At 37.2% G+C, this 23,064-nt stretch overlaps 1 protein-coding gene across 3 annotated transcripts in view; it reads left to right on the top strand.

The window, feature by feature from the left end:
* The window catches only part of crhr1 (corticotropin releasing hormone receptor 1), a 121,088-nt gene that overhangs the window by 89,602 nt on the left and 8,422 nt on the right, over nt 1-23,064 (top strand). For all 3 annotated transcript variants that reach the window (XR_008963816.1, XR_008963815.1, XM_057345583.1), the window contains exons 7-13: nt 4,879-4,999; nt 10,586-10,739; nt 11,923-11,983; nt 13,458-13,530; nt 13,711-13,796; nt 15,536-15,671; nt 16,884-16,925. Coding sequence is in view for 1 of the 3 variants with exons in the window: in XM_057345583.1 (XP_057201566.1) it covers nt 4,879-4,999; nt 10,586-10,739; nt 11,923-11,983; nt 13,458-13,530; nt 13,711-13,796; nt 15,536-15,671; nt 16,884-16,925 (673 nt within the window). In the remaining 2 variants the exon portion in view is untranslated. The remainder of the gene's footprint in view (nt 1-4,878; nt 5,000-10,585; nt 10,740-11,922; nt 11,984-13,457; nt 13,531-13,710; nt 13,797-15,535; nt 15,672-16,883; nt 16,926-23,064) is intronic.

Genomic DNA, 23,064 nt, shown 5'->3' with positions numbered 1-23,064 from the left:
AAAAATGAAATCGAGAACAAGTTCACCCAAAACATGATTATTTTAACAACGTTTTTTTTAACAACAATTATTTATTATTAGTTTTAATTATTACACAGTCTAAAAATGAAAATAAACAGCTTACAGGTTTTAAATGGTACTGTATGAGGGTGAACAAAGTCTTTTTGGGGTGAACCCCTTTAAATGGATAGTTCAGTAAAAATGAAAATCTCTTTCATCACGTTTTCGCATTCATGTCCTTCTGAACCTGTTCGACTTTCTTTCTTCTGCAGAACACAAAGGAAGATATTTTAAAGAACGTTGGTAACCAAACAACATTTCCCCCCTATTGACTTCCATTGTATGGACACAAAACAACTCAGACATTCCTCAAAATATCTTCTTTTTTGTTACACAGAAGAAAGGGTAAAATACAGGTTACGTACATGAGGGTGTGTAAATGATGACAGAATTTTTTTTTAGTTGAAGTATTCCTTCAACAAATGCAAATAACGCAAATTAAAGGCCAACATCTCAAACATTTTCTTTCTCCGTTAAATGTACTGTATGTATTCTAAGCACAAAAATGCATTCATTAGTTATCCTCTGATGTGTTTCAAACTGGCTATAAAGCAAAAACATCCATAGGGTAAATTTAATGAGATCTGTGCATATAAACGCACAATGGACTGTATACACAGAGGCATCTCAAGCAATGCATTGTGTTAAAAGAACTTCATTAAAAACATCTTAACAATATACAGACACACACAGCCAAACCAAGATCTGCTATCAAACGTGCCAGAGTGTATTTACACTGACATTTAGTGTGTGTGCGCGCAGTTTGTGAGCGCACATCTGCGTGTGTGTGCTTGCGAATGTACCATCCGTAACTAATGAGAAAGTAACGTCAGATTCAGCTGCTCAGTGGGTTGTGTGAACGAGGTCACAGGGAACTGCACAAGCGTCAGATACTCGGCTGCTAACAGCCCAGAGCTTGTGTTTTTATACAAGGCCAGTACAGCTGTCCTTCCTCTAGATAAAAGTCATCTTCACCCGCTCATTGTGTGTCGGCATTCATCCATCACACTAGTAACTGTACTGTAAGATGCTACCCAGCGCTCATCAATTAATTCAGTTGGGGATTTAAAGGAATAGTTCACCCCAAACATGCTTTCATTACATAGAAGGAAGGGCACTAGAAATTCACAATTTCTGTTCCACAGATAGGGAAATGAGATTCTGTGCTACTAACTATCAGAATGCAATTCTTTCAGAAGCTATGGATGGTTTTTTAATGACATGCGAGGGGGAGGTCTGGTTGTTTATTAATAATCGGATTGCATGGAGAAGATACGAAATGAGACACATTGAGCGATCGGCTCCATGTGAAATAACCTCTAATACTCAATTATAACCCAGCGGCGCCATTCATAACCAACAGCTTGTTGCTTGAGTCTATACGTCTGAAGCTGGCGATAACCATTCAGACAACACCATGCCTTCCCATCTGTCACTAGGAAAATTACATCATCATATGATCCATCCATCCATCCTGATGTCAGATGCCCGCTCCCCACTGTTTCTTGCAGACACTTTTGATTGACAGGTGTTTATTTAGAGCTGTTTTTAAAACATAACACCATTTTACTACCTTGTTCTTGCTGTCCTATAGCAAGAATCTGTCAAGCCACTCAAAATATGCACACCCTTCTAGCTGAGATTTGTTTTTTTGTCTTTTATGTTGGAGGATCTGATCTGGATAAGGAATGGTGACTTGTGTGAGATAGACTTTTACAAGAAGCATGCATTTAATCTTTATCCCGTCTTAGACCTCTAATGTCTTTGATATGTTATCATTAGAGCTGAATGAGCGTGTGTATCTCAGGGAGGTCTATGGTACCAGGAGAAATCTTTTTCATTCATCTACATGGCAGTTGCTCTGCTGGTACAGGACGTATTATTCTGGAGCCATGGGACTATTAGGTCAAGAAAATGCTGAAAGAATTTCAATTCAAAACAAATATACCTGCATATGTTTTTTTATCCTTTTAGAAACCAAAAGAGGTGGTTTTAAAGGGCCAGCGTTTTAAGTCTAGTGGCATCTAGTGGTGAGGTTGCAAATTGCAACCAACAGCTCACTCCACCCCTCCCTTCCGAAGCACTACGGTGATATCGTCACTTTTTTCACTTCTTTACCGAAGGAGATAAAGTATTTACGAAACGTGCTCTGTAGAGCAGTTTGTCTGTTTAGGGCGACTGCAGAAACAACATGGTGAATTCCATGTAAGAGGACCAGATAGAAAATACAGATAGAAATAGCTCATTCTAAGGCAAAAAATAACGCTTCATTATGTAAGGTCTTTCTACACCTCTGAAGACATAGTTATGTATATTATATTGAGTTTCTGTTGCAGATTCTGTTTGGACCTGTCTATAAGTCAAGCATATAAATGCGTACTGCATTATAAACATATTCAAAAAGAGAATAATGTGACAGGAACTTTATTCGCTTTTTGTTTTCTGTGATTAAAGCGTAGGCAGTAAAACAATGTGGAATATCATAATTTGTTGCCCTGCGTCCCACGTTTGTACTAAATGAATTTCCACAGACTTTCATCTTCCTGCTGAGATAAATGCAGAACTGAGGCGTATTTTAACTGCGTGCTCATGAATGTGTTTGTGCAAGTGTGCCTGAATACTCATGAATGTTTATTGAATGTATTATAATTCTGGCACGAAGTTTTGTATTTGCAAAGATATCATTTGTTGTAAGATACATTCATATTTAGGTTAACAAGTTATGAGGATAGCTGATAGTGGGTGACGGTCTCCGGATTTTTACAAAATGTAGATTAATTCAAATGACATGATGTGAAAGTCTATTGGCAGGTTAGGTTGTGTTTTCAGATATTTATTTTAGTCTCTGAAGCAATATCGGACAGAAAATGTGATTGTTTGGGGTCCTGAAAGTGACATGTTGATTGCTTGATGTCAATTCAACATCTCCTTTTTCCCTCCATTTTACATTCTCTTGCTTTGAACTGTGGAAGTTAATTGGAGAAGCTCAAACACAGAGAGAGAGAGAGAGAATTTATGGATATTAATCTTATCTTAGGGGCATTAACCGTGGTGGCAACATTATGTTTCTGTCTAGCAGGCAGTCCGATTGAAGCTAATCGATGAAATTGATGACATGGGTTAAATGAGCGATGCAAAATCAGTGCCATAATCTGTTCATCACCCCTTAATAACCCTTAACGCTTTAAAGTTTCCAGAGCACGAGGTTTCATCTGGCATAACTTTACATTAAGCTTGCATAAGGAATGCCAAGGCTATTTTCCATACGAAGTGTAAATGTGTCTTTGGAGATCATTATGGAGATGACTGCGCCATACTCTGACATCTCTGCAGCGAGAATGAAGAATCTAAACCTCATTTGCACATTTGCGTCTGTTTTTGTGCATGCCTCATGTGGAAGTTTCTCTTAGTGAAAATGTAATTCATTCTTTTTGAATCAGGAATACTTCAGGTTTACTACATGCTTTTATTTCATAATGTGTTCTTGATGTTAGATTGTACGTTTTTTAGATCTGTGAATTGGTTTCTGGGTTCTTTAAGGCGACTTTGTAGGTTTCTAAAGAAGAGAAATTAAATGTGGAAATGAAAATGGTCTTCCATCAAGCTGTGAATCCATAAGTAGATTTTTAGAGTTGTGTGGTGCTGCTGTGAGTTCTTCCTTTTTTCTTCTGATCTGGGACCAGTTTTGTTGCATATCTCATAGAGAAAAAAGCTTGGGTTTAGACGGCAAGGGCTTGTCTTAAGTCAGTCGTAAATACTGACTCCAGCCTGAAGCTGATATCACAGCCAAGTTGACATTGCAGTTGCAGTAGTGTGATTTATACCGTAACAAAAGAGAACTAGAAGAAGAAAAGATGTCTTTTTTTGCACAATAAGGGTGCTCTGCTTTTATCCAATGCTATTCAGGGTATACATTTTATTAGTATTTGTGCTCCTGAGATTTGATCCCCATGTGTATGCTATTACTGAGGTGTGTTTGCAATGCAAGCTACTGTTGTGCATGCTTAGCTTAAGTTGGTTTGTAGATCACATATCCTCAAAACAAAATACTAAGGCAAAATAAAGGTCATAACAAATTCACACTGCACGGCATGGAAAAAGTAGAACAAAACAAGACATTTGCCAGTGAAAATAGAAGCTTTTAGAGGAATCTGTTTTAATGATGTTTTTACTTACCAATACTCACAAGAATTTTGCCTTAACATAACAAAAATATGAATAGTCTGCAGTAAATGCCATGTTTCTGAAGCAAACCGTTCATTACAGGGTTAAAAGTGGCTGCAGGGGGTTGGAAATATTATAACCCGCAGGGAAGCTTGGGTGCGGAGTAAAATGAATATTGATGGTTAAAAAATACATTTGTATGTAAGTGTCAAGACTTTCAACCAAGCTCCTAACTTGATGTGTTTTTTTATGAAATGAGTGCTGAATGTGAAATATGAATTACTTAAAGATGCTTTACGCAGTTGGTGTGCCATCTGAAGATAAACATAACATGCTCGGATGGGAATGCACGCAGAGAAAAGTCAAGACACAATGGATGTACAGCCAATAAAACAACGTGAAATCTGTTGTTAAATCTTGCCGCAAAGCCAAAAAACACACACTACACAAACACTCATGAATGCACACAAACACTCACAGCCCAGAGAAAAACGAATGCTTTTGTAAAATGTGTTGTTTTTCTGACCATTTATTTTTTCTCTACGTTCCTTTCATTCTTCCATCTTTCTATTCTTTCTTTTATTTTCATTTTCTTTTACATTTTTCCTCCCCTCGCTCTTCCTCCTCCATCTTTCTTTCCTCCTCTATTCTCAGGAGTATCCGGTGCCTGAGAAATATCATCCACTGGAACCTGATTACGGCGTTTATCCTGCGGAATGCCACCTGGTTTGTGGTGCAGCTCACCATGAATCCCGAAGTGCATGAGAGCAACGTGGTGAGTGCAGCCCAATGCCACCCCAACACACACACGTCTGTGATTATTCCATTTCTCATATTACTTGTCAAAATAAACAAACAGTGAACACATAATCCAGTTTTCCTTCTGACAAAACCCACACGCCCTGTCTATTGTTCCAAACCATCTATTGTTCACAATCTCTATGGTTCCCTTTCATTTTCACACGCATGTTCGCACACTCAGGTTTTCATCTTCCTCCATTAATTGGATTGAAAAACTCTGACCCCTGGAGTTTTATTTCTGGCCTCTCATAACCGCTGAAGCCTGACTAGCGGGTGTGCCGTGGCGGGCACTGCTGTAGATGTGGGTGTCTGAGAATGCGAACAGCTTGGTCACCATCCAGCGTGCCTTCCAGAAAATTAATCACTGCCCAGACTTCTGTGCTTCCTTAATCAACTCATCTGAGCTGGGCAATTAATTCATCTCCTGTCATGTCAAACCAGTCCCGAAGGGTCATTCCCAAGCGTGCTAGAACCGTAAACACTCTATTTTACATTCAGACCCGTATTGGAATTTATGACATGCACGGCTCTCCAAAGGTATTAGAATTCGATTCGACCAGGTTCGTCCTTGATACTTTATCTTTTGTTGTTTCCAAAGCATAGATTTGACCAATTTGTTTTATCAGTGTTTCACGCAAGGCCAAATTAGTTGGCTCTCTGTGCTTATATTGTGTAGCCGTGCATTAGTTCCACCTCTGAGGTGGCATTCCCCTGGAGAGAGTGATTTTTTAAAAGAAAGGCAAAAAACATTGAGGGGGGTTTTAAGGTGAAGCAGTAATTAAACATTCCTTCAGGGCTTTGTGAAACAGTTCTGACCTAATTCTCTTGCTTGCTGTACAGTGAAAGGTTCAAAATCTTTTGAGATTTTTAGAAATTAGTGATTTGTGAAAGAATGACTGCTGTGGACTATGTACTGGAAGATGAATGAAGTGAAAATAGGCCATTTTGGGGGAATTTCACTCAAAAATGAACATTCTTTCCTCCATTTTTTTTCTCATCCTCATGTCATTCTAAACCTCTATGACTTTCTTTTCTGCAGAGCCTCTGAGACACCTCTGAGACATTTCTCAAAATATCTTCTTTTGTGTTACACAGAAACAGTCATAGGGTTTGAATGACATAAGGGTGATGACAGAAGTTGTATTTTTTTGGTGAACTATCCATTTAAAATTCTCTTTGTGAGATGAAACTGAATTCAGAAGATCTGGAATATAGCACAAAAACATAATTTTCCCATACAGAAAAAAACGCATGAATTTTACATGTTTTTCACCACCACATTTCAGATGGGATTAAACAGGTTTCACATAGGATTTCACATGATATTCGCACAAAAATGTTCCGAAATCACGTTTTACTTAGGACCATTTGGCTTTTTTTGTAAGGGTTGGATAAAAACCCAAATGTTCAAAATAATCAAATAGATTAAGTAATGTAAACTTAATTTTATAAAAAAATTCTACTTACTTAAATATTTTAAGTTCCTGAAACTTTTTTACTTTTTAGTAAAGTATAATGATTATTTTTGATTAACTTGAAGTTTTGACTAAAACTTAAAAAATTGATTTGCTCCTTGTTCAATTTACTTAATTTAAACATGTTGATTCAACACAATTGGTCAAGAAGGATTTCCAATTCCCAGCATGCTTTGCGTCAGACTGCATTAGGAGAGTAAATTAAAAAAACATATGATTATTTTATGTTTTTAGTAAAGTTAAAGACTTGTTAGTGTTTAATGTTCACTTCTCTTAGATATTTAGACATATAACATATTTTTCAGGTTTGTGGTTACCATTGTTTAGAAGAGTGGTGCATGTGCTTAGGCTCTGCAAAGCTACATTTCACCTGTAACGTGTTATGTTACCAGTGAGCAGTGACTGTGCTAATGCCAATTCTGAGATCAGTCTCTTCTTGCTCATTTTGGGTTGCATAAGTCAAGGTATTTGATTTATGCATATTAAAAGCAAATTTAGTTTAGTTAACTTAAAATGCAATTTAGATGTACTTATTTGTTTAAGTTCTGTCTGCTTAAATGATAAATTAATTATTTAATTCACACTTGCTAAGATTTGGTAAGAACTTTAACTTAACAGTATTTAACAGGGGTTACAGTGTGTAAACATTGCATTTCAAGTGCATGAAGACTTTTCAGGAATTTCCACTATTGTGTTCGACAGATGAAAGTCATGTGTTTGAAACGACACCAGTGTGAGTAAACATTGACAGGTTTGCCTCATTTTGCTATATGTACAATCCATTTAGAAAAAGCTCCCTCTGACAAGTTCTTTCCCAGTTTTTACAGCACAAAGTGGCACATTTGTTGTGAAAAATGCCACTTTGTGAAGAATTTACGAAACGGCGGTTAATGAAAGACATTGTTCGGTAAACAACTGTAAAATTAGCTATAAAGTTTGCACAGATGCATATAATCTCTGCACGCTCGTAAACTCTTGTCACACCGTAGGGTTTATAATGAAATGGGTTGTAAAATCTGAGACAGGCAAAATGCTTCAGAAATACTTCTGTAAGCTGGAGCGCTTTATGACTCGGGGAGCTTTTAATTTTTATCCCTCTATTTCATATGTTGAAACAAAATCTTTACCACAGAATATATGTAATGGACTATGGACTATTAGCTTGCCCATTAATGCCTGGAAAATATGAGTCGACGGTAGTTTCGCAAGCCCACAATGCTGAAATAAGTTTAGATTTTGTTTTCTCTAAAGGTCTGTAAAAGAGAGAGAGGACTTTATGGTGAAACCAGTGGTTTGCAGCATTGCAATACTTAAGTGAGACACAGTCTTAACACAAGCTGTAATTTTCAGTCTAGTGCTGAGATTGACAGATCTTTATCTTCTTATGGGACAACATCTTGACAGAACCTATTGATGAAATACGGTCTAAACAATAAAATGTAAAAATATATACATGTGGAAATACATAAATGTAAAACATAAATACATAAATGGGAAACACATAAATTTGTAAATAATTAAATACTATTTATTTATTAAATACATTATATTAATTAATTAATGTGGAAGAAATAAAGACATAAATGTATAAATACTCCTTTAATTTAGTTTTTTAACATTTTTATGAAAATTCATTTTTAATGTATTTCTTTTTGCTTTTTTTGCATTTTTTTGTATATTTCTTTTTGTATTTATTTCTTTTTAAAATTGGCAGGCTTGGGATTTTATTTCAATGGAGTCAGTCCAGTTTTTTTGTTAAACAAAAAGTTAAAATAAATCCAAGTCACAAATCAAACAAAATCTGTGACACTGACCATGTTAACTTTGTACAAAATGTCAGATTTCCTTGCTTCTGTCATGCTGGGATAATTTGTAGATTCCACGCTTTATTATCTACAGTGAGGGAAATAAGTATTTGATCCCCTGCTGATTTTGTAAGTTTGCCTACTTACAAACAAATGAAGGGTCTATAATTTTTATGGTGGGTTTATTTTAACTGATAGACACAGAATATTAAAAAAAATCAGGGGAAAAAAATGTTATATAAAGGTTATAAATTGATTTGCATTTCAGTCAGTGAAATAAGTATTTGATCCCCTACCAACTAGCAAGAATTCTGGCTCCACAGATTGGTTATGTGCCTATATGGACCACAGATTAGTCCTGTCACTTTAAGAAAGTACTCCTAAATCAGCTTGTTATGTATATAAAAGATGCCTGCCAACAGAATCTGTATCTTCCAGTTCAACCTCTCCAACACCATGGTCCAGACCAAATAGGTTTTAAAGGATGTCAGCGACAAGATTGGAGACCTGCACAAACCTTGAATAGGCTACAGACAGAAGCTTGGTGAGAAGGAGACAACTGTTGGTGTGATTATTTGGAAATAGAAGATATACAAAATAACTATCAAATGCCCTTGTTCTGGAGCTCCCTGCAATATTTCCCCAATGGGGTAAAGATGATCATGAGAAATGTTAAAGATCAGCCCAGAACTACACGGAAGAAGCCTGTTAATGATTTCAAGACAGTTGGGAACACAGTTAGCAAGCAAAACATTGGTAACACATTGGTAACACGCTATGCCACAGTAGACTGAAATCCTGAAGCACCCGCAAGGTCCTCCTGCCCAAGAAGGCCCGCCTGGCTCGTCTTAAGTTTGACAATGAACATAAAAATGATTCAGAAAAGGCTTTGGCGAAAGTGCTGGCACTGCTGTGAGACCAAAATGGACTCCTGTGTTTGGAGGGAGAGAAATGCTGACTATGAGCCCAAGAACATCATGTCTACAGAGAAGCACAGTGTTGGAAACATTCTGCTTTAGGGCTTTTTCTCTGCTACAGGTATACAGGATGACTTCACCGCATTGAGGGGCTGAGGGACGGGCCCATGTACCGTAAAATCTTGGACGAGAACCTCCTCCCCTTAACTAGGTCACTGAAGATGGGTCATGGATGAGCCTTTAACATGACAAAGACGCAAAACATATTGCCAAGACAACCAAATAGTGGCTTAAGGAGAAGCACATTAAATGTCCTAGCCAGTCTCTAGACCCTAGTCCTATAGAACCTCTGTGAAGGAGGCTAAAACTCCAATTTGCTGAGCGACAGCCAAGAAACCTTAAAGATTGACAGAGGAGTGGACTAAATGTATCCGGACACATGTGCAAACCTGGTGACCAACTATCAGAAATGTCTGACCTCTGTGCTTGCCAACAAGGGTTTCTCCACAAAGTACAAAGTTATGTTTTGCTTGGGGATCAAATACTTATTTCACTGACTGAAATGCAAATCAATTTATAACCTTTATATAACATTTTTTTCCCCTGATTTTTTTTAATATTCTGTGTCTATCAGTTAAAATAAACCCACCATAAAAATTATAGACCCTTCATTTGTTTGTAAGTAGGCAAACTTACAAAATCAGCAGGGGATCAAATACTTATTTCCCTCACTGTAATTATGTAAAGAGGCTCAATTGAAGCCAGTATCTTGTGTATGTACAGTATATATGTGTTATGTATTATTTCCGTATTGGTGATATAATTTTGTTTAATCTTACATGTCTATGACATTTACTTAAGCTGGCTCACGGGGCCCAGTGTTCGACTCCGACCCAGGTCATGCCCTCATACTCATGTCTGCCTTCACTGTCCTATATATATAAATAAATTCCAAAAATGCAATACAAAAATGAAATTAAATCCTATCCAACTACTTTTTATACCAAATCTACAAGATTTAGGATGGAGAAATATGAGCTTTAAAGGAGAGCTTCAATTTAGAGGTGTATCACACTTCTGATGGTCCTGTCATGAGAACTCAAAATCTTCTGGCTTTCATCATACTTCCATCTGAATCTGCCCCCCCCCCCTGCTTGTTATTTGAACTCGGCATCAGTCAAAAAGATTAGCACACATGCACACTCATACCAAAGCTTTCATTTCCTAAAGCTATTATAATAAAAGCGTTTTTAAAACAACAACAGCTAACAAGAAGTGGCATAGTGATTTCCTCGGGCTAAATTGAGGGCCGTTACTAAATATCTAACTGGATTTTCTATCTTTTTCATCTTGTCTCTCTCAGATCTGGTGCAGGCTGGTAACAGCGGCATATAATTATTTTCATGTGACCAACTTCTTCTGGATGTTTGGAGAAGGCTGTTATCTGCACACGGCCATCGTACTGACCTACTCCACCGACAAATTGAGGAAGTGGATGTTCATCTGTATAGGCTGGTGTACGTGTTGTATTGGTGAACTGATTTTAATCATGCATATTTCAGAAACCCATATGCAAACGCAAAATCTTGTGATTTTGATTATTTCTAGATGATTATTTTAATTATTTTTATGTAAAGCACTTTGAATTACCATTGTGTATGAAATGTGCTGTACAGGGCTGGCCCAGCCTCTGTTGGTGCCCTAGGCAAGATTTTAGATTGCACCCCTACTATACAAAATAAATAAGTAAATAAATAAATAAAAATATCAGAAAATTAACTTTTTTAAAAGCAAATTTCATATTTATTTTAATATAACATTAATTGTGATTAACATAAATATGACGTAAATAAATAACAAAAAATATTTGTAATAAACATGTTTCTAATTACGTACTCATTGTTTGAAAATAACGCTGAAAATAAAATAAAACTTTCTCAATAATACTGTAGTTGAAAATTCAAAGCTCATGAAACGAATATTTGATAATTATTATTATTACTGTTATTTAGATAAAGGTCAATGAGAAAGTTTTTTTTTTTACATTTTGTAAATGCTACGGGGACACAAATAAAAGCTTATTGTATTGTTTTGGATTTTCTTAAATAAATGGCATGACCTAGTCACATGCCAGTAAACACTTTTTGCAGTTCACTTAGTTGAAAGCAGTCAAAAACAGCACGCAGTGTCAGTGTTACCAGTAAAATGGTTCTAAATAAGCAAGCTGTTCCGAGTGGGATTCGAACTTGCAACAGGCAATGTGTTCTTAATGGGAAGCAGGCACTTTTACCACAAGGCCACAATCTAACACAGGTCTCCGTTATACTTGCATAATTAATGCGTTAAGATTATCAATCATAGTTAATCATAATCGCGTCATGATGTAAGAAGCTGTTCACATGTCACGTTTTTGCGCTCTCGTCTGGCGCCCCTCTGCTCATTTTGCGCCCTAGGCAACTGCCTATATGTCGCCTATATAGTTGCAAAAAGATTATGAACTGAACTGTCACAAAAAGATTATGATATTGAACTGTTGCAAAAAGATTATGTGGATTTTTCTCATTAAAAGAGTAAACATTGCAAATGAGTCACAGCCAAATTCTTAAGGCAGTACTTTATTGGGATGAATTAAACTGTTTGTATAATGTCTTTGATATTCAAAGTAATTGGAATAAGTGTGAATTCGCTGTTTTTTTACAGGTATTCCATTTCCAATTATAGTTGCCTGGGCCATGGGAAAACTCTACTATGACAATGAAAAGTAAGTTTGTCCAATGCTTATCTTTACCTAAAACTTTTTCCCTTTTTCAAGTGTTTTACACACAGTTAAAGCAATTAAAGGTTAGATTAACTCCAGTTATCTCCGTCATCCACCTTTGCTTCTGTTCTTTAAACTATCGACCCACGATGAAGACAGGGACACGTCTGGGCTCTGTATAATGCTGTTAACACCTGGTGCTCCGAAAATGTCCCTCTTAGTTCAGAAATCTATCTTTGACTTAACACTGTGAAATATATTAAACACAGGAGCTACTGTATGTACTCAAGAAATTGCTCATCTGTATTGATAAACTCAATACAGAATCCAGCAAGCGTATAAACACTTACTGTATGCTCCATTGCATTAAACATCTTAAATCGTCAATTATAGAGAGTGTTTATCTGAAAGTCACTCAGCACGATAGTGATAGTGTTAGATTTAAAGACTGGACAGTGTTAAAATGTGCATTTTATGTTTCGTGTTGTTTATAGAGAGCTTTGGACCGCTATACAGAGATAAATTCATTAATTAAAGAGTCTCTGGTAGCTTCTGTAACAGCTTGTCGGTCGTGACCCTCAAATGGATCGCTGATCTGTTCATATTGTTTCACAGGCAGCCAGGAATACAACATTTTTTGAGAATGCGAATAATAAAGTCCTTCTAACCGTATATTCATGTGTGGATAGCAAAACAAGAGGAGAAAATGCTTTGCATATCCTTTGTTGTCAATGTTAAAAGCTGTGTGCGTGCACTACTCCAGTGTTTTGGCACTTGGTGGTAGCCAGCCAAATTAAACATTAACCAATATGGACAGGTTACATCACATACCCTCATCCTCAAAAAAACTATGGACACAATTAGACCAGGTTAAAGAGAATTTGACCCAGGCTACATTAGAAGGCTATATTGGTGATGTGCTTGGTTGTCATTTGATAATGCAGTAAACGTAAAATGTGTGCAGTGCTGCAGTAAAAACACACATTTACAAACTTGAGGTTGAGTGTTTTTTTACCTGAATGAACCTGTACATCTGTTTTGGTTGAGCTCCACAGGTGACACCATTTTGCCGTTCCATCTCTCTCCCTTCGTGTGGATTTGACACATTCAGTCGAGACAAAGTCAGATTAAGCTCTCAACTCGACTGAAACTGTAAAAGCGAAACTGGTGCACATCTGCCCAAGGGACTGCATACGTCTAACTCCTCTTCGCTTTGCTGCTTTTGAGAAAAGTTTTCTTTTAGATATTTTCCCCAGTGCATCTTATTTAATCAGTTAAGACTTGCTTCTCTAAACAACAAATAAATTCTCGCTTGCGAAATCCATTTACATGAGTGTTATATGGATACACAAAGAATAAATGCGGGTCAAAATTACAACAGCTCACCTGAGACAAGTCGCGAGGAGCCATAGAAAGCGGTCTCTTACACGCTCGAACAAAGACATGTTTCATTTTAGATCTGATTGTTTCTCTGCAGATGCTGGTTTGGGAAGCGAGCTGGCGTTTACACTGACTATATTTACCAGGGTCCCATGATCTTGGTTTTGCTGGTGAGTCACAGCACAGTAATTACATGAATGTTTCATGAGATTTGGTGTGTGGGGGAAACTGAACAGACTTTTCATATTTATTTTGTTCTGTTACAGGAGGCTTTATGTGTCGTCTATGATTTATGTGTGCAATTTTGTAATGAGAGTTCATCGCGTGATACATTGTTTTTTTCCTTGTAGATTAACTTCATTTTCCTCTTCAACATTGTGAGGATACTAATGACTAAATTGAGGGCCTCCACAACTTCAGAGACAATTCAGTACAGGTGAGACACAATGTCAGATACTGACCATTCACATTGGTCATTTTCCTTTGTGTGTGCGCGCATTCTTCCCAATGTCATCCTGTTGAACTCATTGTGTATTAGCCACTGACATTGTGACTCTGTGTAACATTACTCAGACAGCACTTTGGTAACGAATATTGATCATATTTTGCTTACAATTAGTTCCTTTATGGTGTAGTATGGTGTAAGTAATTTGCCAATCCCAAATAAGATTGTAATAAACTCAACAAACGAGAAGGAAGGAGGCGGGAACCGGCGAACATTTAAACACTTTAATCAAAAATAAATAAACAATAAACAGCAGTAAAAACAGGCCGGCAGCCCCTCACGGACGACTGCCGGCCACACGAACGTAAACAAAACTTAACTAATGTCCGGGCCCGGTCCTCTCTCGCCGTATTCTCCTGCCGTTCGTCCTTTTATGCTTCCGATCTCCTCCGTGAGAGATACTCGCTTCCTCCTCCCACGGCTCCCTCATCACAAAGATGCTGTCATTTTCATTATAGATGATATGGATGACATGGTTTTCAACATTTCACTTGTTCACGCATGTGAAAAAACATTATTAGTAAGTCTTATCGACATGCTTTCTATGTATTTCCTACTTATTAATTATTTTTTCTTTATATCTTCAGTAAACTTTTTTTGTCTCCACACTCATTCTGGGTTATTTTCAACCCAACAGTTGGGTTAAATTATCCCGAAATATTTCGTATTTCACTTAATAACAGGTTAAAACAACCAAGGTTATTTTATTTTACTAAAACTAAAACTTAAAAAAAATTCTGTTCATTGAAATCAAATAAAATATTGGCCTAAATTTTTTTGAAAAAACATAAACTAGACAAAAACATTCAAATGTTGCCTCAGCAATAAATTGAAATAAGTTTAAAGCACTAAAAAAACAGAACTAAAGCATGTGCGCACCCATCGCCAACAAAACACAGACATATGACTCAGTTTGACTTACCGTGTACAGTTCATGTCCGGTATCTTTTAGCGCTGGGACCGTTCCATCAATCAGTTTCAAACAATATCCAAATCCAGCGTTATATCCACCGTTTATATAACATTCCTCACCGAAATGCAGTGAACAAACAAACACAGCTGAACTACACGAACGAAGTGCTCTCTCTCTCACTTGCTCCAGCTGGTTGACATGAGTGCATGCTCCTTCTCCCCCTCTCGCTGGTTGACGCGTTGGCGTGCTCTTTCGTCTCGCTCTCGCGGGTTGACGTGTGGGCGTTCTTTTCCGGGAGAATTGTCCAATAAGGGACTAAGAAAAGTTGTTACATAAGGGAATTTCATGTTCGAAAAAAACTTTCCGAAACCTATAAGAACGCTGGGTGAGTGTATCGAGCACAGAAATACTATATCATACGTCCAACTCGTTTTTTGACAAGTTGACCATGTCAATCATGAGAAGTCAGCACATTTAACATCATAAAGAAGTCAGAATGCATGAAACACTGTAGCACCCCACCTTTAAAGCAAAACTTTTAAAAGCACCATAGAAATCAATTTGAACTGAATTTAAAAAAATCAGTGGAAGTAGAATTGAATTTCTTGAAGATAAGAGTAAAGAATACAGAATTTTATAGCTTATTTGATAGAGTAAATGTGCTTCTCTAATACAGTATATTTAAGTTCTGTACTATAAGTTTCACTTTTTATTATTAAATTTAGTGATCATTTTTCCTTGTCTTTGGTCATCACAGGAAAGCTGTAAAGGCCACACTGGTTCTTCTGCCTCTGCTGGGCATCACCTACATGCTGTTCTTCGTCAACCCTGGCGAGGATGAGATCTCACAGATCGTCTTCATCTACTTCAACTCCTTCCTAGAGTCCTTTCAGGTGGGCAAACAGACTGTTTAGTTGCGTTTAAGCCAGATATCTGTTCTTATCTTTTAAAGTGGATGACAAAAACTGATGGGCTTAAACCAGATGCACAGCTAAGTGTTGTTGATTTGAAAAATCCCATTTAGTTTCCTTAAAAGTACATTCCTCACAAAAATCAACCGTGTCCAAAGCATGCAAGGTCTTTGCCCTATTTGCTTCCTGCCATGACACAGAGGTCTCACGCATGTTGAATCTATGTTTTCCTCACATTCATCTTCCTCTCACAGCTGTTCCACATCACATGGGAATGACCCCGTTCATCAGTGGGGAAAACCAAATGCTGGTGTACTCACATTATGTAAACATGTTAAACTCGTGCTGAGGAGGGAATTCATGAAACTACTGCATGCGGTGTTATGTGTTAAGATTCACTAACCACCCACTATTCCCTTTGTAACACTGGACTATGGATAAGAAATCATCGTTTTTTTCATGCTGTAGTTATGTTTACGAAGACAATGATCAAATCCAATTACAGAATATTAATTTCTAATGTTTAAAATATTTGTATAGACGGTTTCACCAGACACACACATGACCCAAAGTTAACTTCCGGTCTTTTTTTCATTTAAATTATGTTTTATATTTTATTTATAGTAATATTTTCTTGTATATTCTATTAAATTAAATTAAAACTGTTCAACAGTTGTTGATTCTTTTAGGAGGTCCACCGGAAGTTACGTTTTGGCCACAAAACGTTTGTTTATGTGTTGCCACTAAAACCGTCTATAATGTTTGAATATTTGTTTATGCATCATGATAAATTATAGTAAAAGGGTAGAAGTTGGTTTACCTTTTAAAAATCATTATACACTGGAATCTGTGATATATTTGATTTTTGTAAGGATTGACTTCAGGGATGAAATGAAGACAGACCTTGTATTTCCTTTTTGAGGGTCACACAGAAATGAGACATTAACATTCAGCACCAGCCTTATGTTAATATAACCTTGACATGAAATTGATTGATTTATGATTGATAGCAGGGCTCAAATTGTTCCTGTGACATAATTGCTGTGTCATAATAATGACTTTTTATAAGTTTGATTTCATTCAAACAGCACTCAAAATTCATATTAATCATCATATTATATAGTTTGAGTTAAAATGAAGTCACAAAGATAAAGCAATGCTTCAATTTGACCCATTCTCTCAATCTCTTTACAGGGCTTCTTTGTGTCTGTGTTTTACTGCTTTTTAAACAGTGAGGTAAGAAAAGCTCATTTCCTGATATCCTTGTCCCGTTTTCACCCTTCATTGCTGTTTTCTCCCTCATCATTAAATTGTTTTTGAGTCTTACATCTAAACCTCTCTTTATGTGATGAGTTTCGGGCATCTCTAACTGATGGGTTCTTTGAAGTGCGACGCAAACAGACTGAGTTATTCAGGCATTGCAGATTCCTTCAGCCATAGCTGCCCGATGAGACTGCCCTAAAAATAGAATCACATTGAGACCCCCTTTAACTCTCAGTTAACCCAAAACCTCCGACCTTGGCAGAATGTAACTATAAAACAGACGATCCGTTCATTAAATATTAATTGCTCGAAGGGCTAAAACAGGCTTCTGTTACATGCCCTTTTAAAAAGACAGTAAATCTTTGGGAATTCCAGCCAACATATACCTCTTCAATGCCGAGCCCGGATCGCAAGCACAAACCCATCCTGCGCATCATGTTATTCCCCAAAGCAGATGAGCTTACGGTTGTTGAAAATGGATATGGGATCCGCTTAATTTGGGCTGTTTTGTTTGTCATTTTAGCCAGTGAACAAGTCCGAGGGAGGCAGAAAAGTGTGGGTCTGAATCTGAGGTCACCCTGAATCAAAGATAGATATCAGAATACACAAGCAAAGCAGAGAAGGGCAGAGTATACAGTATTGCTTAAAGTCAAAGCGATAACATTGATCTGTTCCCGGTACATATGAAAAGGACTCCACGCTGTCAGACGCAAGCCTTCCAAAATACACAGAAGCCATCATCACTTTGATAGTTCAGAGGAAGTCTTTGGCTCCACAAAGTATGTTCAGACCTAAAAAACTGCAGTACCAAGTTACTACTGCATTGACACACAATGACGCTTGTGAAGTTACTGAAAGTCAAAGGAAAACAGAGAAGTTATCTGGCTTGGAAGAGCAACGGTATAAAAGATAACATGCATAAATATGCTGTATATATACTATATATATTTGTGCTTACATGTGGCCAAATTGAACTGAGCTCATTACCCATTAAAACCCTTGGCATTAGTTTGTGTCACAATACACGAGAACGCTCCTTTTATGTTTGGGGTAAAATTGACCCCAAAACATCTTTTGTATCCTGTATCAGTATCTTGCTATAAGTATCCTGGTTGTATTTTTAAAGCTGGAGTCCTGAAAATAATCAGCAACAAAATACATTTATATGATAGTGTTTTGTTTTGTTTTTGTTCTACAAATCAAGTTATGTTTTTGTCCTGATATTTTATTTAAAGTATTACGTAGGTACAGTGTGAGAAAAAACAACACAATTTAAAGTCCCCGTGAACCGGAAGTTGTGATCGTTTTTACTTCCGTATTCTGACGCATTTATGAGTGAAATGGAATTTCGAATGAGGAAAAATAGTGGGCGTTAGGGGTTGAACGACTTTAGATTTTTTTAGGTCGATGACGTCATTAATAAATAATATAAGAGCTAGGAAGGGAGTGGGCAGTAAGCCACTCATGTGCGGGCTGCGGGAGAATGGCAGGAAATTGCCTGTAAATATATAGTATCTAAATACAAATAAACTGTTGTTCATCTATTGCACAAGAGCAACAACTAAACTAAAATAAAACTATTTTAAAGCGCGAGGTCGGTGGTAGCCGGGCTATGCAGTAAAAGAGCAGCAGGTGGATCTCTACAGCAGCCTAACGTTACTTCAGATCTGAAGCGTGTGTGCAGGCCAAACTTCCCTTGCATTTACAACAAGTCAACGGAAAGTCTCATGTGCACTAATAGATGAAACAACAGAAAAATGTGTTGAGTTTGCCTATGACTTTAGAACAACGGCAATATATTTATTAGCCTAATGCAGCAGACGCTTTATCATAGCGGACTTACAAATGCAGCACCTCAGTGACACAGCAGCCAATATGAGAAACATTTGTATTTATTCTGTTTCTTTCATGTTTTATTAAACGGGGAACAAGTACAAAAATAGCCTATGATATGAAACGTAAGGCTTTACCTGCGAGCTTTTACGGCATCAGAACAAATTGTGAATGTTGCGGACGAAAACAGGACACGCTGTGAATGATGCGTGAATGAAGCAGGACAACATATATTATTGCCGGGAGTGTGACAGAATCCCGCTGAACCGAGTGGGAATGACATCTGTCCCGTGCGTAGGTCCTTGGAACAGTCAGCTGTCTTCTTAAAGGTACAGTGTCAAAAAAATCACATGACCAGCGACTACTCTACATCAAGCTTTAAATATCGCGCCAGAGCATTAATGTCAACTAGTCGACTAGTTTCTGCAACCCTCGTGGGCGTGTTTTTGTTTTTACTGCGAGACTGACATTTGAAGGGGAGGAGTTAACGGATGCTCCGCCCAAGCTGTCTAACATACGTCATTTGAGATGGGCAGTCACTAGAGGGCGGCAGTGCATTTTCAGATTTTAACTGAAGATCATGAGGGCACAGGAATTTTAAAAAGAGAATGACCCAGAGTGGTAAGCTATTTACAATAAACCAGTGGTTCTCAACAGGGGGGCCGCAGATGACTTCCAAGGGGGCCTCAGGATGAATAACAATTTAATATAATTTTAGACAAAATGAGCATTGAAATACATTTTAAACAACTACAAACCAATATATTTCTTATTATATGTACATTTTTATGAATAAGCAATTTTCCAGTTAATGTCAAACTCTGAAATATTTCTTTTTTTTAAAGATTTTTATTGGGTAGAAATTTTGAGATTTTGTGAGAGGGAGGGGGGCCTTTGAATATTGTTGAATTCAGTGGGGTGCCTTGGAGTCAAAAAGGTTGAGAACCCTTGCAATAAACTCTGCAATATTTCGTGAACAAATAGGAATTGTACGTTTTAATTTCACTGGGACTTTAGTAAATTATCAAATATATTTGTGGGGTCAATATTACCTCACACGTTAAATATTGCTAAATTCTGCACATAATAGGAGGGTTAATACAGTAGTTGAATAAAACTGCTTTCACCTAAATATACAGTATGTTCATTTTAAGGCTTGGTTGAAAAGCATACAGAAACTATGACAGTTATACAGTATATGTAAATGTCTTTTCATTTAATATTTTGATGATAATCCATAACGAAATTCGTTACTTGATTTAAAAACATATTGTTGAACCTTAAATTATCTTCAGACATATACTTCCTCTGTTATAATGATTTATGTTACACGGCTTGTTGGAATGTTTGATTCTGATTGGCCAGTCGCGACATTTGCAACAACCTCTCAAAACTAACAACGCACGGTAACCCGGATGCAGCAAATCATTTTGACAGTTTTTTTTTACAAATTAAATACAAATATGTCTTTTAATAACATATATGACATTACAAATTATTAAATCAAATTGCCTGCTCGTGACATTTGAACGTCGTTTCTTACCTTAAAACCGAAAGCAAACTGCTTTTCCTCACGGAAGGTCTGCAATTGGTAAAAATGAGCTAATAAAATATTTCAAATTCACTTTTCACGTCTAGTTTTTTTCTCATGTGCTAAGTGGCCGTATAATAACCGGGATAATGTACAAGGAGCTGGCTGTTATCGCGAAATAAGCCCCTTCAGTAGGGCTGTGCAAAAATATCAATACATCGCAATCTTTTTTTTTCGATAGTGTATCGATAGTGATACCTCTACTATCGATATTTTTTTTTTAATCATGTCATAAACATATGGCCAAAAGTAAGTGGAAGCGAGCATGGTGAAAAATATAAGAACGCTTGGAGCTCTCAGAGCTGATGTGTGGGTGTGCTTTGGTTTTCAAAATAAGTAATGGAGTAATGAGTTATATAAAATAATGCTGTTTGTAGGCTTCACAAGTCATGACACAAGTCACTTGGCTACTGCAGTGCATTAGACAAAAAGTTTATTAAGAAAAGTAACAGTGACATTTATTGTGCATTCACGGATGTGACACCAGCACATTTACAGCACGGATGAAGCTGTGGTTTTATACTGCCCATGTTCATTGTTTTAACTGTAATGCACCACAACAGCCAAGTGACTTGCGTGAGCCACCTTATTCCCCTGTGCTACCCACTTGAGGGGCGCAATCCACAGTTTGAGAACCCAAACCTCTGATCTAAAGCTCCATGCATCGCATATCATGGCCACTCTGCAGAGGTAAGAGATGTTTTTACACTTATCCTTACAGAAAACCCCAGGTGGTGCACAGCATGTTGTATTTCTAGCTCTAATTTTTACATTTTCTATTTAAAGTATTGCAATATATCGCAAATGTGTATCGTATCGAAATACATAGCAATATATTGTATCGTGACCCATCTATCGTGATATGTATCGTATCGGGAGGCACTTGCCAATACACAGCCCTACCCTTCAGTGTGATACAACCTGATCACTCTGTCGGGGCTTATTTCTGTGATAACCGGCTGCCTGTACATTATCCCTTACTTAATTTGCTTTTTTATGCTTGTGTGACCTTAAATAAACATTCATGTCAGGGATTATTTTCAGCAAATTCCAAACCTGCATTTTAACTCGGCAGTCTCTGACCTGAAGCCCTTCACACCTAATACAGAGAATAAGCAATGCGGGTAGAGTACATCTCTTTCTCAGAGCGAAGCTTCAAAACCACATTTGTTGTCTGAAGTGTTGTATTTAACTCCTCTAGGTTGGTTTTTGATCGCCCGATATCAGTTTGACCCCATGGGCTCATCTTTTGAATCCCTTCCACTTGACACACAACACCAGAGCTATGGTGCTCTCTTTTGATGTGACAATAACCTTTGAACCTCATGGACACAGGAAACTAATTCATGCTTTTTCATGAGCTGCTGTGAAATATTGATAAGTCCCTTCAAGTTCCAGTACTCTAATCCGGCTTTGGGTAAATAGATTGTGAATAATAAATATAATTGACTATGGCCTTCATCTACTGTGGCTCTAAACTAGTTTTAGTTCTTAGAGCAGATCAATATGATACACCTGATATAATGCAGATCTGCTCAATGTAGCTTCTGTCTCTTGAGATAGTGAAGTGAATCCTTCAGATTATTAACAAGCCAACAGACTTATTTCAATGTATTTCAGAGTTATTTCAATGTTTAGCTGCATGTGCAGGGGCTTGTGGAGTGTTTACTGGTTTAAATTCCACCAGACACTATTGTTGACACAGGTTTTGGCAAATCTCTTGTTTTCCAAGGCTTTCTTGCAAACTGTATTGAATGCAGTGGGATGGAGAGAAGGTTTGATTGTTTACTCTGACATCAATCTCATTGATTTATGGACAGTGAGGCCTTTTAAAGGCATTTGGTCCGTCTTTCTGAGAGCCATCACATTAATTAAGTGAAACACCCTACAAGAATTACTGTCTAAGATTATGAATTTTTTCATACAGTATATTCGGCTCAACCACTGCATCTGGTTACCTCACCTGTATTTAAACTGTATTTGGCATTTTGGTTGTTCTGAAGACTGTAGAAATGTTAACCTTCGCTGACAGCATCGGCTGAGGGAAATGCCATAGGCTTAGTTGTTAGGGAGAGAGATGTGTGGTTGCTATGGTGTCACACTTTTCATTTTTGGAATATTATCAGATTAGTATAATATAAATGTTAATGGTTTGATGTTGATATCAGCTTCTGTTGTGTAGATCTTTACTACTGACCTGTGACCAGTTATAGCGCTTCACATTGCAACCATTAGCAGAAAAGCTACCATACTACACGTCAATATTAATGATTTAGGATACACTCTCTCTATCCGTTGGGTCCAAAATTTTGAGTGATGTATGACTTCAGATATTACAAAAAAATGCATAACAATGCTATTTTGCACCCCACTGTATAATTTATTGTAATTTATATGTGTGGGCAATCTCTCACCCGGTGTCTCTGTTTTTCTCTGTATCTGTCGTCCCTCCTGTAAATTAAACCTGTTTCCTTTGATGCACAGTCCCCTATACACACACACACACACACACACACGCACACACACACAGTCGCTAACACATAGACCCACACAGATTCACACATCTTTATTTCCTTTTACACACAAACATCTCCAAAGACATACACCCTTACAAAATTAAACCATGTTTTTTTGTGGTACAAGTGTAGTAACCATGTTTTTTTGGTGCATTGATTACTTGGGGCAAAA

This window comes from Triplophysa rosa, linkage group LG11, assembly GCF_024868665.1.
Source record: "Triplophysa rosa linkage group LG11, Trosa_1v2, whole genome shotgun sequence".
Lineage (NCBI taxonomy): Eukaryota > Metazoa > Chordata > Actinopteri > Cypriniformes > Nemacheilidae > Triplophysa > Triplophysa rosa.
Note: the sequence above shows the minus strand (reverse complement) of the source record. Positions and strands in the feature narration are given on the sequence as shown.